The sequence below is a fragment of the Pituophis catenifer genome, unplaced genomic scaffold (assembly GCF_029215685.1).
Source record: "Pituophis catenifer annectens isolate HBS135680 unplaced genomic scaffold, rPitCat1.0.hap2 SCAF_2, whole genome shotgun sequence".
NCBI classification, from domain to species: Eukaryota; Metazoa; Chordata; class Lepidosauria; order Squamata; family Colubridae; genus Pituophis; species Pituophis catenifer.
Window position 1 is genome coordinate 75,699,574 of NW_027256882.1, and position 16,507 is coordinate 75,716,080.

General features: G+C 38.9%; 1 protein-coding gene across 3 annotated transcripts in view; it reads left to right on the top strand.

Annotated features, from left to right (window-relative positions):
- Positions 1 to 724: 724 nt before the first annotated feature.
- The window catches only part of BICD2 (BICD cargo adaptor 2), a 103,763-nt gene continuing 87,980 nt past the window's right edge, over positions 725 to 16,507 (top strand). For all 3 annotated transcript variants that reach the window (XM_070936972.1, XM_070936973.1, XM_070936971.1), the window contains exon 1: positions 725 to 1,216. In XM_070936972.1, coding sequence (XP_070793073.1) covers positions 977 to 1,216 — 240 coding nt within the window. In that variant the 5' untranslated portion in view covers positions 725 to 976. The remainder of the gene's footprint in view (positions 1,217 to 16,507) is intronic.

The window sequence follows — 16,507 nt, forward strand, 5'->3', positions numbered from 1 at the left end:
TATAGGTCTCCTGTGTGAGCAGGGGGTTGGACTAGATGACCTCCTTCCAACACTGTTACTGTTACCTTCATAGTGGAGAGCTCAGTGCTGCAAGCATGTTGTATTGCATCTGAATGTTTAAAGGCAACTTAAGACTGGTTTTACTAACAACATCTTTCCAATTAGATATAAACTAAGACTTCATTGATTTTTAGAAATTCTCTCCCTCCCTCCCCCGCCATATCGCCAGCCACTAAAAACAAACGTGCAGCCATTTTAAGCATCTGCAGAATTTTAGCTTAAATCTTATCACAGGCTGTGCCAGCCACCAGTGCAAGAATGGACAATTCACAGGTATCCTGCAGTAAACCCGATTCCTCGTCCCCACGTCTCTATACGCGGACTCTACTAGGAAGGGCCGCTAGGGGTCAGTATTCAAACGGACGGCGCTTTGACACAACCCGCACTTGCACCGAGGATAACAACAGCGCCGGCTGCCAGATTGATTCTTCCTGTGCAAAAAAATTCCTTAAAGAGGCCGGAGCTTGCAATCCATCTGTGCTTGCCTCCCTGTGCATTATGGGAGTCGTAGTCTTCGAAGGCCCCAGCTGGGCTTGACTGCAAAGGAGCCAAGACTACAAGTCCTATAATGCCGCGGGTCAATCGGTTGGCCGTTCCTTTTGAATGATTTCACTGCGGTTTACATTCCCAGGGAGTTTCGCAGCCGCAGTAAGAGACTGGAGGGTGGGGGGTGCAGGAATCATGGTGTAAGCGCCGGGCGATCGAGGAGCCTTGCCGGTTCATGGCACGCCGGGCAAGTGGCGCTGGAGAGGAGAGGACCATGGGGGCCGAGGGACTGGCGGGGTTCTGAAGGTGCTGAAGGGGCGGAGGGTGCTGCGGGGTCCGTCCTTCTGCTTGCTTTCCCTGCCGCATTTCCTTCCTTTTTGCCGGTCTGGAAACCCCCCCCACTCTCGGGCCGCCTCCGCCTGCTGCAAAGATGTCTCTAGCCATGGAAGAGGAAGAATACGCCAAGCTGGTGATGGAGTCGGAGCCCGAGTGGCTGCGCGCCGAGATCAAGCGGCTCTTCCAGGAGCTGGGCGAAACCACCCGGGAGAAGATCCAGGCTGCGGAATATGGGCTGGTGGTCTTGGAAGAGAAGCAGCAGCTCAAGCAGCAGTACGAGGAGCTGGAGCTGGAGTACGAAACCATCCGCACCGAGATGGAGCAGCTGAAGGAGGTGAGGGCGACTCCTCGGGCATGGACTGCGCCAGCAGCTTGGGCTCTTTCTTGCCTGCGGAGCGCGGGGGCGGCAGGAGCGGCTCCTTTCTGCAGCAGGGGACGGCAAGGCATAGGGGGAAGGCCGATTGCCCGCTGTGTGTGTGTGTGTGTGTGTGTGGTGGGGACGGGGGGGACAGGCAGGAAGCCTGGACGAGCGCTTGGAGAATTTCGCCAGCCCAAAGCTTGGCGCGGTCAGACTTTGGCTTCGCCAGGGATTTCTTGAGTTTGACCCTTTAGGGAAGCCGTGAGGATGGGGACTGTGGATAGATGAGCTGAGTTGTCTGGATAGCGGGGTGGGTACATAGAGTAAGGTTTGCAAATCCTCTCCCCCCCCCCCGCTTAAGATGTCCCTTTAGATAGCCCTCACCGGAAAGCAGCTGCTGGCTTCGTTGTCGTTTGGTATATCCGGCAGACCCCAGACATATTCCCGCCCCCCCACCTCCACACCCTCCATGCAGTGTCACAGGAGCCACTAGGAGCTGGATTCTTGATCTTCCTCCAGCTCCTTTGCTCTGGCGTCATGCCGTGTAGTCCCCTTAAAGGGGCAGCTGAGCGTCCCCTTAATGTCCCCTTTTCTTTTATGTACACTGAGAGCATATGCACCAAGACAAATTCCTTGGGTGTCCAATCACACTTGGCCAATAAAGAATTCTATTCTATTCCTGTGACATCTGCGGGATCTCCTTGCAGAACTGGGAAATGGGCTGCTAAAGGATCCTTGAAGCCTGAGCTTGAGTGATCGTCTGCCCACCAGCAAAGGTCCTTCTCTTTCCTCCCTCCGCTGTAGAGTGCTCAGGCCTGTTGGCATTTCTGTTGCTATTTAAGGAGAACAAACCCCACAGGATTTCTTTCTCAATCTGGCTCTCTAGAATTGCCAGAGGTTTATGTGTCTTCTGTTTGTTTTGATGTTTGACATCTTCTTCACTGGACAATTTGGGGAACTTAGATTTTCTGGCCCACATTTCTCCCCTCTTAAGTGTGCACAATATCTATATATCTGTATCTATATCTATCTATCTATCTATCTATCTATCTATCTATCTATCTATCTATCTATCATCTCTGTCTCTCTCTCTCTCTCTATATATATATATATTGAAACAGATCATTTTTAAGGGTTTATTAGAGAAATGTTCTCTGTTCAGAATTGTTAATTGGATAGTGAAAAAAAACTCATTGATCTGAAAATTTTTCACCTTTTAGAAATTTTACTTTCTTGATGGTTCAAACCTTGACTTTAATACGTACAATTGGAATATTCAGCATTGCGCAAGGGTGTTTTCAAAGAATTCAATTTTTGTTAAAACCTTAACAAAGGTTTGAATTCACATGTGCAAAATATCCTTTGGTTTCACCATTTGCTGAATGATGAAAATCCTTCCCCAGTTTTCTTGAATTCTTCTATATTTTCATAACCTTACAGAAATGATAGAACAGAAATTTACACTTGTCATTCTTTATTTAGGTAATTTTCTATATATTTGATTTAATTCTGTTTTTTTTGGATTTTCTGTCCTAGAACATCAGTTTTGACTTTGGGGCCCTGACAGTTTCCCCCATGTCTTTTGGGGACAGTATAGGTAAATGGGGAAAAAGAACAAAAATTTCTTTGTTGGTTCTGTCTTCTCCAGCCCCCGGGTAGGTAGGAGAAGAAAAAGATTTGTAACAGAAGGCAGTGAGAAGGTAACCTAGCAGGTTGCATAAATGCTAGCTCTTTCCTTTGCATATCAGTTGTAGTGAATTATGGATTAGAAATGAGAGCGTTGTTGTGGCTTGAAAAATGGTAATTATCTCAAATACTTAGAGGGAACATTGGAGGGAGGTGAAGAGCAATCCTACCTCTATTGTTGCAGAACAACTAATAATTTGCCAGCAACAGGGGCATTAGCATAGGTCCAAATTAAAAGGGAACAGTAAAAGTTAATTTAATGTAATTAAAGAGCAAAAGACTATACTGGCACAGTTCAATAATGACTTCTTTTTTTAGAATAAAGTATTTAATATTACTCACTTTTAAACATTTTTTTCAGCAGGGCACCATTAACTAAAGCAAAGTGTTTTTCCCCCAGTCCTTATTAAATGTATGTGTACATTGGTATGTCCAGAAATAATGTTGTGAAGTAATGGGAAAAATTCCTGGAGGGCATATGGTTGCCAGTACAGTATCACTAATGGCTTTCTCTTCCTCCCCATCATGTCTACGCCATGTTTTAACATTAACATCTGCACTGTCAGCAGAAGTGCAAATGTGTGGCCTTTCTGAGAAGGAGGTAGGATTATCACCATCAATGGAGAAGGTGAGGATTTAATTTCCCTCCCAGAACTTGTTACCCCTTCTTGTAATATCTGTCAGAATTGAAATATGTTATTGGGAAGAAAAACAGTGTGAGCAGACATGCAATAGTATGTGAGCTGGGTGTGAGTAAGCAGGTCTGCCCAGATGGGAAACCAGAGAGACCGTCCTAAGAGAACAGACTTTAATAGACTCTTAGATGTTTGGTGAGGGGCCTCAAGATATAATTGCTGGTAATTTCTTTTTGAGGCTGTAATATCATGATGGATAAGGGAATTAACAAATATTGCTGCTGCTATTGCTACAGAGACCCATCTCCACTTAGGACGGCCCAGAAATCCCCTTGGTTTTCTGAGCTGCTCTAAGCAAAGTAGCCAAACTGTAAACTGCTAAAGTGCAAGTAGTGCAAATCTCACTACTCCTATGACTGAGCATAGGTCAAAGGGCCCAATTGTGTCTAGTATATTACAGGTTATCAATGGAGCATCAGATCAAATCATTTATCACAGCCAGAGGACTAGAGAATAGCAAGATAACACCCACAAAATGAAACTATGTACTCAAGAAGTAAAGTATGTTTAATATAATAATACAAGAGAAAGAGTGCCATAATAACATAAAATACAATTAAATAGATAAGATGTCTAAGTCTTTAGCTATAAATAAGGTGAATAGACCAAACAGAAGGTTATTAGGCAACCTGAAAGAGTTAATTGGGTTCTTATCAGACAAGAGGAGCAACAAATAGAAATTGTGCCTGGAAATTTCCTCAGGCTGGGGAAGATGAAGTTATTCAAGAATAAATTCCTGTAAAGGGAGTAACAAAGGAGCACATGACAATGAAAGAGGGCATCTTCACTTCCTGGTTTTGTCAGTGATCTACCTAGCTGGACTTCTAGATGTTTGTCCTTTGTAACTGTTGAATTTAGTAAGAAAGGTCTTATTAGTTGGATTTAGACAATAGTTAATAAATCTTTAGATGCCCACTGCCTTAAAGAAGGTGACGGTTTGGTCTACTTTAAATAATCAAACATTCTGAATAACTACTTTCCATTGGTAAATATTTTTTTCTTAAACTAGGTACAAGTTGTCCTCAATTTACAATAGTTCATTTAGTGACTGTTGAAAATTACAAACCACTGAAAAAAGGGGCTTGACTGTTTTTCGCAGTTATGACCTTTGCAGCATCCCCATGATCACGTGATCAAAATTCAGATGCTTGGCAACTGGTTCATATTTATGATCATTGCTCTGTCCCAAGGTCATGTGCTTCCCTTTTGTGACTTTCTGACAGGCAAAGTCAATGGGGAAGCCAGATTCACTTAACAACCAAGTTACTAACTTATCAACTGCAGTGGTTCGCTTAACAAGTGAGGTAAGAATGGTTGTAAAATGTGGCATAACTCACTTAACAAATGTCTCACTTAAGATAAATTTTGGGCTCAATTGTGGTTGTAAGTTAAGGACTACCTTGTATGGAGAGAATGATAGCCATGCAGTTATAAGCACATTTGGAATAAATCAGTTACCTAAATTCATTTCACTGTGATGTCATGTCTGAATATAGCATAGAATCCCAAACTACTGCACACAGCTGTTATTTCAGAGGAAATGCTCCTTATCCAATATAAGCCAGTTTCCTAAATCCCAGCCTTGAAAACATTTATCTGAATACTGTACCAACTTTTATGGAGTCCATTTCAATTTATTGATCTTCAGTCCATCATTACTTTTTGGGAAGTCTTGGACAATGTCAATATACGAATGATATCAGTCTTGCAGGTATGAATGAAACAATTTCATTGATCTGCCAATACTCATCTTAATAAACTATTCTAACAACATACTACGATCAGTAGTGTCAACGCTTGATGATAAATCTCAGAAAATCTAAAACACCTGAGATCTCAAGGGGGGCAAGCAAGGCTGATTCTGATTAGTTCCCAGAAGCATAGGTAATTCCAGCAGCAAGAAGCTTTGGCTAGTGTGACAAGTAGGATTTCAGCTGAATGAATCCACTTCTTAATAATCTCTTGGTTGCATTCTTTATGTGGGGTTATACCTTGAAGACTTCAGAAGCTGCAACCACTGTGGCATAAGACTCAGCTTTTTGATCTTTAAGTAAGGTGACTAAAAAGAACCATATAACATGGTTTGCTTGTGAGCTGCCAGAACCAGTTTAAGATATTTAGTTTATAGAGCCCTAAGCAGCTTAGGATACATTCTTTGCTTAAAATGGTGTTTCTAATACCATCTAGCCTTCGCTTTAAGATCAGCTGGGAAGATTCAACTCATAGTGTAGTGTGGCTTGGCAAAGCATCTTCGTGCCAACTTCCCAGTTACAAAATTTTCTCCTAAAGTGTGCTTGGCTGATCCCCTTCCTTGCTTCTTGGAGACGACAGTTGTGAAGGGTTTGGGTGTTCACCAGCAACTCTTATGATAGTAGGGTCAAACCTGTATTTTAGATTGCCATTACTTTGCTTTGCTTTTCTATTCTATTCCTTTTTAAATAAACATTTTAAGTTTTCTGTGTAATGTGTAAACATTTTGCTGTTTTTTTTTATTGTAAGGCAATTTAAGATAGCTTTTATTGTGTTGTCCTCTTATAAATCTCTTTAGATATAAAGCCTAAATAAACTATATTTTTTTCTGTTTGCATAAGTAATAAAATTCTGTTACTGTAGAATTTTACGTTGATATTCATTGAAAGGAGTGGATAAAGAATAGGCTATGGAAAATTATAGTTCTGGGACTTTTATGAAGTTGTGGAGTCTTGGCCTAATCTTTAACAGATGTATGCTGAGCAATCAGCAGAAAAAAAAATTGGATTTATGATGTGGTAGCTTTTAAAAAAAATACAGACTTTGTTTTGTAAACTTGCTGGGAACATTTTCAGTCCTCCTCTGTGCATGTTTAGTTAGAAGTAGTTCATCTGATTTTATTTATATAGTACATGCTTATACAGTAATATAAAAGACATCTTGAAACCATGTGAGCTGGGGCTTGTAACTTTGTGCTGAATTTTCAGTTTGTACTAGAAGAATGCGAACATTATAAGCTGATATTCTATAACTAGAGTTATTTAGGGCATGGTGTAAAAATGTTTTATTTACAGTTTTATTATTTGAGTTGTCTTGGAATTGGTGTTTAGATTCTTCATAACATGGCATATACTGTTACATGATACAAAGAGCAAATAATAATTCACTAGGTCTCATGAGGTTATACGGTAAGAGTTGAGCTCTATGTACAGTAATGAATTGAATTGAAAATGGGTACCTATGGAATTGGATATTTTTGTGGGATTTGTCCACATTGAAATTTAAATTGGAACAGGGCGGTAGAATAACAAATTTGCATCTTCTGTAGACATAGCTAATCTTGAAGAAGTGAAGATTTCAACCTATTTTAACATTGAAATGAGGGAATTAAAACAAATTCTTCAAACTTGGACATAACTGACAACATTTTCTTGATAGCTCAGTACATTACAATGAAAAGCAGACAACAACAACAGTTCCAATTTGCTTTCATCCGTATCCTGTTCTATAATATGGTTTCCTCAGTTTGTTCCTTGGATGTATCAACTTCTGTATGAACTAATCTGAATAAGTTTTCCCAGTTGTTTATCAGATGATTTTGGCCAGAAATGTCAGATTAGGAATTAAATATCACATGTTAAATGCTTCATATAAATGTTGAACATTAATGCACCCAACAAGATATACATAAACACAAATGAACATGTCACATTATTAATACTATACTGATTAAAAACTATAGCAAAACTTATGTCAAGGTTTTATGCTCTCCGCAGGATTATATTTATGTTCCCTTATTATAAATAGTAATAGACAAAAATAACCATAAATCAACATGACTCATCTGGTCATGGTCCTTTAATTGAGTTATATGAATCCTAACGGACTCAAACATTAGCCTATCCTGGACTAAGAGAGACTGACTGGCCTAGTGTGAGCTTCCATGGTGAAGGTGGACTCCACATTTTTTTTTTATTTGATTTATATGCCGCCCTTCTCCGGAGACTCAGGGCGGCTTACAATGCGTTAAGCAATAGCCTTCATTCTTTTGTATATTCCTAGTTTCAACTCCCAATCCAATACCTTTCTATGGCTATGATCCATTTTAGACATAATAAGTGGGCTTATACATCCATAAGAAAAGTGATTCTTGTTTCAAATGAACCAGAGTTGTGGACCAAAGAGGTTATTAGAAGCTTATGCTTCCCACTTGGGTAATTATGGATTTTACTGGAAGAAGAAAAAACAGATGCACAAGAGTATTTTTTAAAAATATAAAGCAAATTGTAGAAGTTAGCAAAATTAAAGAAGAAAAAGTGCTATTGAAAACAATATACAATTACCCTTTGAACTATAGAATATAGCCTCATGGCCATAATTAATAAAATTCAAGTAGAATGGAATGAATCTGGGAAAAAAGTGACATGTCAAGATTAGCTCCTAGCCCACCGAAAGCATCTCTGGATCTAAGCCTTCATCACAAGAACCTATAACTCTGTGAAAAACTGCAGATGCAGTGTATCTCCATAAGTAAATCTATAAATATAAAAGGCAGAGAAGAAACTGCTAATATTGGATAAAAAGGGGAATTGTGGCCGTTAACATAGACAATAGATATTTAATTGGACTGAGAACCATAGTCCAAGTAGCCTCACAGAATTGCAATTTGATTTGCAACATGGTCACCAGAAGATTGGGTGGATATATTTTAAAAAGAGGCCAAAGTTGAGAGAAGAAAATGAACTTAGTCATGCTGATCAGAAAATGAATGCTAAATCAGGCCACCAAGGCCAAAGACTTTTGATTCATACATTTCATTGTTCCCAACTCACACAGTGAAAAGGCCACACTACCTGGTTAGATCAGTGGTGGGTTGCCCCCGGTTCGGATCGGTTCTATAGAACTGGTAGTAAAACTGGCAGGAGGCTCCGCCCACTGACCCTGACGTCATCAGTAGTGATCTGCGCATGCAGCGAAGTGCATGCTAGTGAAGCAAGGGCGTACACGCGATCCCGTTGCGAACCGGTAGTAAAGGTAAGTAGAACCCACCCTTTGGTTAGATGTACATTTGAAACATTCCCCAAGTTGAAGAGATCACTCTCAAAGATACTCCAGTGCAGGAAGTAAAGCAGAGGCAATGTGACTTGTTACTGACCTTACTGCTCTAGCTCACTTTTAATGACTGATGTACTGAAGTGTTAGGCTATTTTCTTAAATAGCTTTTTCCTTGTTTCATTCGGTGAAAGGTTGCTCCCAACAGAATGAATTAGAAAGAACTGTAGGAATTCAGCTATTACATGCTACTACATCTCAGCAGTTCTGTTTAGAGCAGGCTTCCCCAGCTGGTGGCCCATGGCTGGGGAGCGTTGGAATTGAAGTCCAGATTGACTGGAGAGCATGATGTGTTGGGAGGCTGGATTGACAAAGGAGAGCAATGTCTTGATTGTGTAAGCATGCTCTTTGTTCTATTGCTCTAGTCTAAGCAAGCAGATTAAAAGTAAAATAGTTGTTATCAATTTTTCTACTGATATATTTGTAGTCTCTGCATTATTAGACTTCGAAATTAGCAACACTTCTCTTGGGGTTGCTTATGCTTTCTCTTTGCTTTAATTTTGGGATTATTTGCTCAGTTGGTAGTGGAAGTTGAATCTGTGAACCAAAATTCATTTCAATGGTTTATCAGGCAACACTGAGAACATGTGTAATTTATTTCCTCTAATAATATAGCTGCAGCTTGCATGATTATCAGATTTAATGTTGTTGTTCCTTGTCAACGTTCTTAGCTGAAGCAGACAGACAAATATTCCATGTCTGTTTTACCTTTACATTGGTATAACAGTTAGCCACTGAAACAATGATAACTGAATGACATCCAGATCTGCCAATGTCTCCTTTGCAGGGAATGGGCATTTGATATATCTTGCTGAATGCGCAACAAGAACAACAACACAACCACCAAAATATTCTAGTATAAACATCTCAGCCCTTAATACTTTGTTCAGAACCATGTGTAGATCTCCTATCACTGCAGTTATGGTTCCCTAATATCCTTGTGCCCTATTTCCTTTTTTGTCCTTTGGACAGCCTAATTTTCTTTCCAGACTCTAGTTTGTGAGAACATATTTGGTGCCTACTCCAATGAATGACAATCTCAGGATTCAGATAATTATTTTTATAGAGAAACTCTAAAGATGATTCTTCTGAAGGTATCTGAGGGTTTGTTGGCATTTTATAGTTCTCTGCAATTTCAGGAAGCTTTACATTAGAAAAAAAAATAAGTTAAATTTCCCTCTCATGTGTGCAAAGTTCCCTGCATCTTATGTAGTACAGTATGCCGTTTTCTTCCTTGTTAAGGGTTCAAGGTTCCTTTGGAGATCATCTAGTTCAATTACTTGCCCAAATAGAAATCTACTGTAGCATCCGGTTGTGGAATCTCTATAGCTGGGGGAGGAGTGAAGAGGCAGGCAAGCTTAGAGTCCTTGAGGGGCAGGAATCAATGAGGACCTGACCTCTGCCCCCAACTCCTTAAGGCCCTTATCTAGCTGTTCCCAAGAGAATGCAGTCAGTCTGGTGAGATTCTTGTAAATAGGCTAGCAACAATAAAGAAGTAACTCTGTTCACCACAGGCTGCCATTCTGGGTCCTTCTGCCTGACACCTTTAGCAAATAAGAGTTCCCTGCCTCCCAAGAAAATCTATGTTATTGTTGAATAGCTCTTACTATTCACAAGTGTATTTTGATGTCTAACCAAAACCTACTTCCTTGTAATTTAAACTGATTGAAACAACTCTAACAATTTAAAACCATCTTCTTAATTATAGAGTTTTTAAGATACAAAGAGATAACAATTAAGATTCCCTGTGATATTTTTTCCTCCCGGCTGAACACATCATGAATCTTCAGTGTTTGTCCCGAATTTTTCCTTTTAGATCTTTTATTATCTTGATTGCTTTCCTTTGGGCCTGATCTAGTCTATCCATGTCTGTCCTTCCACATTTTAGGAAGGGCCATGAAGCATGTTTCAATATTTGAGATGCTATCTGATTTAGATAGTTTCCTCCATGGTTTCTGGAATCATTTGCCTATATCCTACCCAGTCATTAGTGAAAATGAAAAAATTGAATGACATAGAAAGTATTTTAGAATGGACTTGGAAATGATAAGTTTGTCTGTGGACAAATGAGTGATCTCTTAAAAGTTAGCTGATTATCAACTTCTGTGCCTTATCTTGTGGTTTGGATAGGTTGTGAAATGTTATGTTGACTGAAGATCTTTAACAAAATCTTTCAGAACACGCCTGTCACAGAATAGCAGCAATCTCAGTTTCTGATACTGAAGTGAGAGATGTGTTTCATGAAAGGATAAAATAATTATTTTGTATCATTTACTGTAATTTTCTGCTCAGCATTGGGAATAGGGCTCTTTTTTCTGAAATTGTATGAAGCAATTTTTCTGCAACTCTGATGACATTATATTCTTTATATATTTGGTCAACAAATATATAAGCCTCAGTGGTGCAGCGGACTAAAATGCTGTTAAGTGCTAGCACTTAGCTGCCAGCTGCCTGCAATTAGTGCAAGTTCGAATCTCACCAGGATCAAGGTTGACTCAGCTTCCATCCTTTCGAGGTAGGTAAATTGAAGACCCGTATTGTGGGGGCAATAAGCCAACTTTGTATAGAACAACACCGCTTGGGGGGGGCAAAAGTCCTAATAAGCAGGTATATACAAAAAAGTATGCAGGCTATTGCTATAATGCATTGTAAGCCGCCCTGAGTCTACGGAGAAGGGCGGCATATAAATTGGACTAATAAATAAATAAACATCTCCTTTTGCTCCTGATCCCCGCTTTTGATGCAGTTGATAGAATTGAGCTCAGAAGATGTGGAGGATACTAGCAGAAAGGCTGTTGTATAAATATCACTGGAAAAGGAGCATTCTTACTATTATGGTAGTGACCATCTTATCTCCAGAGCAGGGGTCCTCAACCCCTGGTCTGTGGACCAGCAAGATCTGTGGCATTCCAGAAACTGGGCTGTGCAAACAAGCGAAGCTCCATCCACAGGATGCAGGCAGCATGCGAAACCATGTCCCCTCTGATCCGCAGAAAATGCTCACTCCACGGAACTGGTCCCTGGTGCCAAAAAGGTTGGGAGCCACTGCTCTAGAGTGTTGTATCTGGTACTCTTTCTCTTCTTCTCTCCTGCCCGCCCCCCATCTTTAACATGTCATCCTAGAAGCCAATGAACTTACAGAAGACCTTGATTGGGCTCTCAGAGTTGATTTTTTTTCCTTTTAATCTATCCAAGTACCTAAAAAAATCTCCCAGATATTTGAAACATTTTAAACGTAAGAATTTTGGCTGTCAGGAATAGGCAAACTGGCTATACAAGTTCACCATTGGCAAGAATAATGATATAGTATAACTCTTTATTTATGTTTGTGCTGTTACTTGGTCAGGACAAAGAACGTGTAGATATCAAGTAGAAAAGGAGAATGTTTCTGTGTGAGGGAATTGTAGTCAGCAATGGCAAAGGAATTTGCGACCAATCTAAATAGCCATTATTTTATCTTCCCCTTTCTTAATTTTGTCCTGTTTTTATTTTTGATTTGAGGAGGAAATATGAATGTTCAAGAAAGTAGTCTTTGGAAAGATATGCATAACCCTGCCTTTAGTCTTCTGTAAATAGTGCTGTTTAAGATAGCAGTACTATTGTAAATCAGGGATAGTTGAGGTTTTGCAAAGTCAACTTTAATTTGAAGACAGTGGTGGTTTGCAGAAGCTAATTACTTTCTGTCATTGGGGGGAGGGGAATCAGGCCTTAAAATCTCTACTTCAAAAGAGGTTATCTTTTTTGCATGGTTCTTTGATGTGTATTGTGATGTCAGTACAGCTCCCCGCAAACTTGAAATGAGACTAACCGCTATCTTGAGTTCCTTTTAGATTGGCTCAGGGGCAAATGGGTGCAATTTTTATGTTTAAATTCTTTAGATCATACAGAGTTGGTGATACTCTGGATTGATTTTTTTAAAAAATAATGTGCAAAATAAACTATAGTACTGGGCCCCAGTTTCAGAAACTCTTAATGTTTGATGTTTCAAGTACTGTAAACTCTATCTGTTTAAATCATATTTATAATTGATCTTTTCTACCTACCGTGTTTCCCCGAAAATAAGACCCTGTCTTATACTTTTTTGAACCCCAAAATAAGTGCTTGGCCTTATTTTTGGAGATGTTTTATTACTTTGGGGTATGTGGAACAAGACAGGGCTCCTATTGCCATTTTACCTGATTTCCACCTCTGTCTTTCTAACCCTAATCAGAGGAAATGTCGAGGTAGGCTGCGCATGTGGTTGAATATTTTCAGGGAGGGCTTACTTTCGGGGGGGGGCTTATTTTAGCGCATGAGCTCAAAAGCCCGATAGGGCTTATTATCAGTGGATTTCTTATTTTAGGGGAAACAGGGTATATGGATTACGTCAACTGTTAGGAAAAATTTCCTTGCTTGCTATTAATTATTTAAGTTAACTGTTTAATTGATTCAAAACTATCAGTTCATGTAGCAGGAATCTTTCTTGGACTGGACTTTGTTTGAATATGCTTTTTTTAAAAAAAATAAAGACACAAGTCTCTGGCTAAATGGCGGCTCTGGGAACTGGAATTCCAAGAAGATGAAAACTCTACTTCAATTGAAATTCTAGTTTGGGTTATCTCCACTGTCAGATATGAGGGAGATGGGATCTGGAGAAAATAGTAGTACCAGTCTTGAATTACTGTCCAAAAACTTCATTTGCCTACAATCACCTTGAGTTTAGGTGTTAGGACAATCAATGTATTATGTGTTTTTGATGACTTGGATAGAGAACTTTTTTTCCCACAGAACATTCTGGATCAGCTGGAGGAAGCAACTTTTCCAAGGCCAGCCGTGGAAGCATTCTGCTCTTGGAGTGTTAGGACTAGGAGGAAAAAATGTCCTCCAATGCAGTAGGCAGTTACGTTGATGCTGTGAACTTTGATCTTATATGATGCAGCTGCTGATTGAGCTTTTTAAAAAAGCATTTTATTTCCTGGGATTTTAGTTTAAGTTGTGTATTTTAACTCTGTTGATTGCTATCTAATGTTAAATGTAAGCCACATTGAAAGTACTTAAAATTCAATACACTTTATCAAACAAATCAATAACTAATATAAAACCACAGTGTCCTCATTATAGGTAAATGAAAATTGAAATTGTTTTTGCTACATATTATAAAATTATTATTTTGTTTATGCTGGATAACTGTATCTTAGAATGCACCCATTTCACGAGACTGAGGCTTAAGACTGAAGTTTCTTTTATTTTAAAACACTTTAGCCATCCCTGCATACAGATAGTCTTTGACTTATGACAACAATTGCGCCCAAAATTTCTGTTGCTAAGTGAGCCATTTGTTAAGTGAGTTTTGCCTCATTTTGTCAACTTGTTTGCCACAGTTGTTAAGTGAATCACTGCAGATGTTAACGGTTAGTGTTTATTAAGTGAATCGGGCTTCCCCATTGACTTTGCTTGTCAGAAGGTCACAAAACATGACCCCAGGACATTGCAACCGTCATAAATATAAATCAGTTGCCAAGCATCTGCATTTTGATCACATGACCGTGGGGATGCTGCAACAGCCATGTGAAAAATGGTCATAAGTCATTTTTTCAGTGCCGCTGTAATGGTCACTAAAAAACTGTGGTAAGTCAAGGACTATCTGTATTTATATCTTCCTAGTGATATTTATATAACTTGTCCTCATCATTTTTATTTTTAAATGGCCCACAGATAGCTAAAGATGGACAGCAGAAAAAGTACAAAATGCCTAAGGCTTTAGGATAGGGTTCTGAATCATGTTAACATAATTTTGCCACATTATATTCTGATACATTGTCTTTAAAGAATCACATTTACCTAGTAAATCTTAAGTTATTTGAAAATGGTCTTCTAACAATTGGGATGAGGCAGAATAAAGTGGGTGGCCTCAAATGAGTAGTTTCATTCTTCTTCTTCTTTTCCATTCTACCATATGTGAGGCATTGACTAATCAGTGACATTGAGGGGGCAGAAGGCTACTTCCAAGGAATGAGTCATTCTCCAAGTATTCATCTCTGCTTTCTCTCTCTACTTTTGGTGGAATCTAGAAATGCTTTTCTTCAGTGTTGGCAACTAAACTATAGACAAATATAATTGCTTCTGAAATATAATTTGTGGAAACCTTGACAGTCAAAGTAGTGATACATACAATTCTTATCGTTTAGTATCTAAACAGATTTTTCAAACACTTTGTGACATTTCTGTATTTGTGGATTTTCTCCCCCTACCACTTTTTAACTTTTTCTGTTCACAAACAAGGTTTTGGTATAGCCATAGTGTTGCAAACTTTGTTATCCAGCACCAAGACTCTGTCTGGGGTTCCATAATTGGGTTTCAAATAAATCACATAAGATGGGTTTTTTTTAAATATGCTAGCAAAAGGCTGTAATAAAATCGATCTTGTGAGATAAAACTTCACTTTTTCTTACTTTTTGTTTTTAACATGGTTCTGATTTACTTATTATTATGAGTTTTGCTTTCTTTTTGTTGCTGTTGTGTGCTGCCTGGAGACCTTTGGGTTTGGATTAGGTTAAAGGTCCTGTACACAAGCAAAGCAACAAATGGCTGTTGACAAATAATAAATGAATCACTTTCTAGAATTACTGTATATTATCTGTCTGTCTGCCTGCCTATCTACAGAATGTCATTAGTATTATTGATTCCAGTATTAGACATTAGCTGAAATCATACTTTGCATTACACTAAAATAAATTAGTTTGGTTTGGCTCAGTGTAAACCCATCCAGCTGTAATTTATTCAGTAAACCATAGCTTGGCATGATGTGTAAATAAGATTATAGACTTGGGATGTAGAAAAAGTAAGAGGCTTACTAAAGGGAGTGAGATGTAGTAACAGTGCAAGACTCTTAAATGCTTGGGCATCTGTTGGAAAATTAAATCAACTAAACTGCACGGTGCCCAAAATTCCTCACTGGTCTTATTAATCATTTTCTAGAAGGTTGAAGAAGAGTCAAAGAGATTAAGCACCAAAAGGGAAATGCTGGCTGAAGAGATCAAGATAAATAAGAGCACAATATTACAGAATGGGTTTCAGGAGAACTAGTTTCAATAAACTAAGAAATATTAGGCAAGATAGCGGACAGATATTTTCAGATTAAAGGAACCAAAGAAGAGTTGACAACTAAGAAATAGAATTATGGACCACTTGAATGAAGAGAAAAATAGGGAGCACTTAGGAAACCATTATTGGAGGCTAGAGAAATTGGACTTAATGTAGAAAAGATCATGTCTAGGAAGTGGAAAGGTCAGTATTAGGTGATATTGGCTTAAAGAAAGTTTGAAAGGGTTTGAGTTAGATTAAAGCACAAAAGGAACTTTGACTTGCAAAGTAATCTAAAAATAGCCAAAAATACTTTTTTCCCCACTGTGTCAATAATATAATGAAAAAGAAGACCAGGGTGAGTGGAGGGGAAGTCACTAAGGGAAGATGGTAGGATAATAACAGGCGGTATGGGGAGGGCAGAGCTCCTCAACTCCTATTTTATTTTGATCTTCTCCCAAAGGGGAAATGGGTTCATAGGGACATAAGCAGAACAATTCCCCAAAGTGGTGGTGTTGTGTTTTTTTAAATAATATTTTTAACATTTAACATTTTTTCCCATAATCTTGGAAACAATCATGGAGACTAGAGCTGGCGTGTTATATATTTTTTTCAAGGGCATATGCTTAAATATATAAATATCCATTTTCAAAAAAAATAGGGAGAGACTACATGTGTAACTACAGACCAGTCAGCTTGAAGTCAAAAGATTATTAAGCAGTTACTTTATAAGCAATTAAAA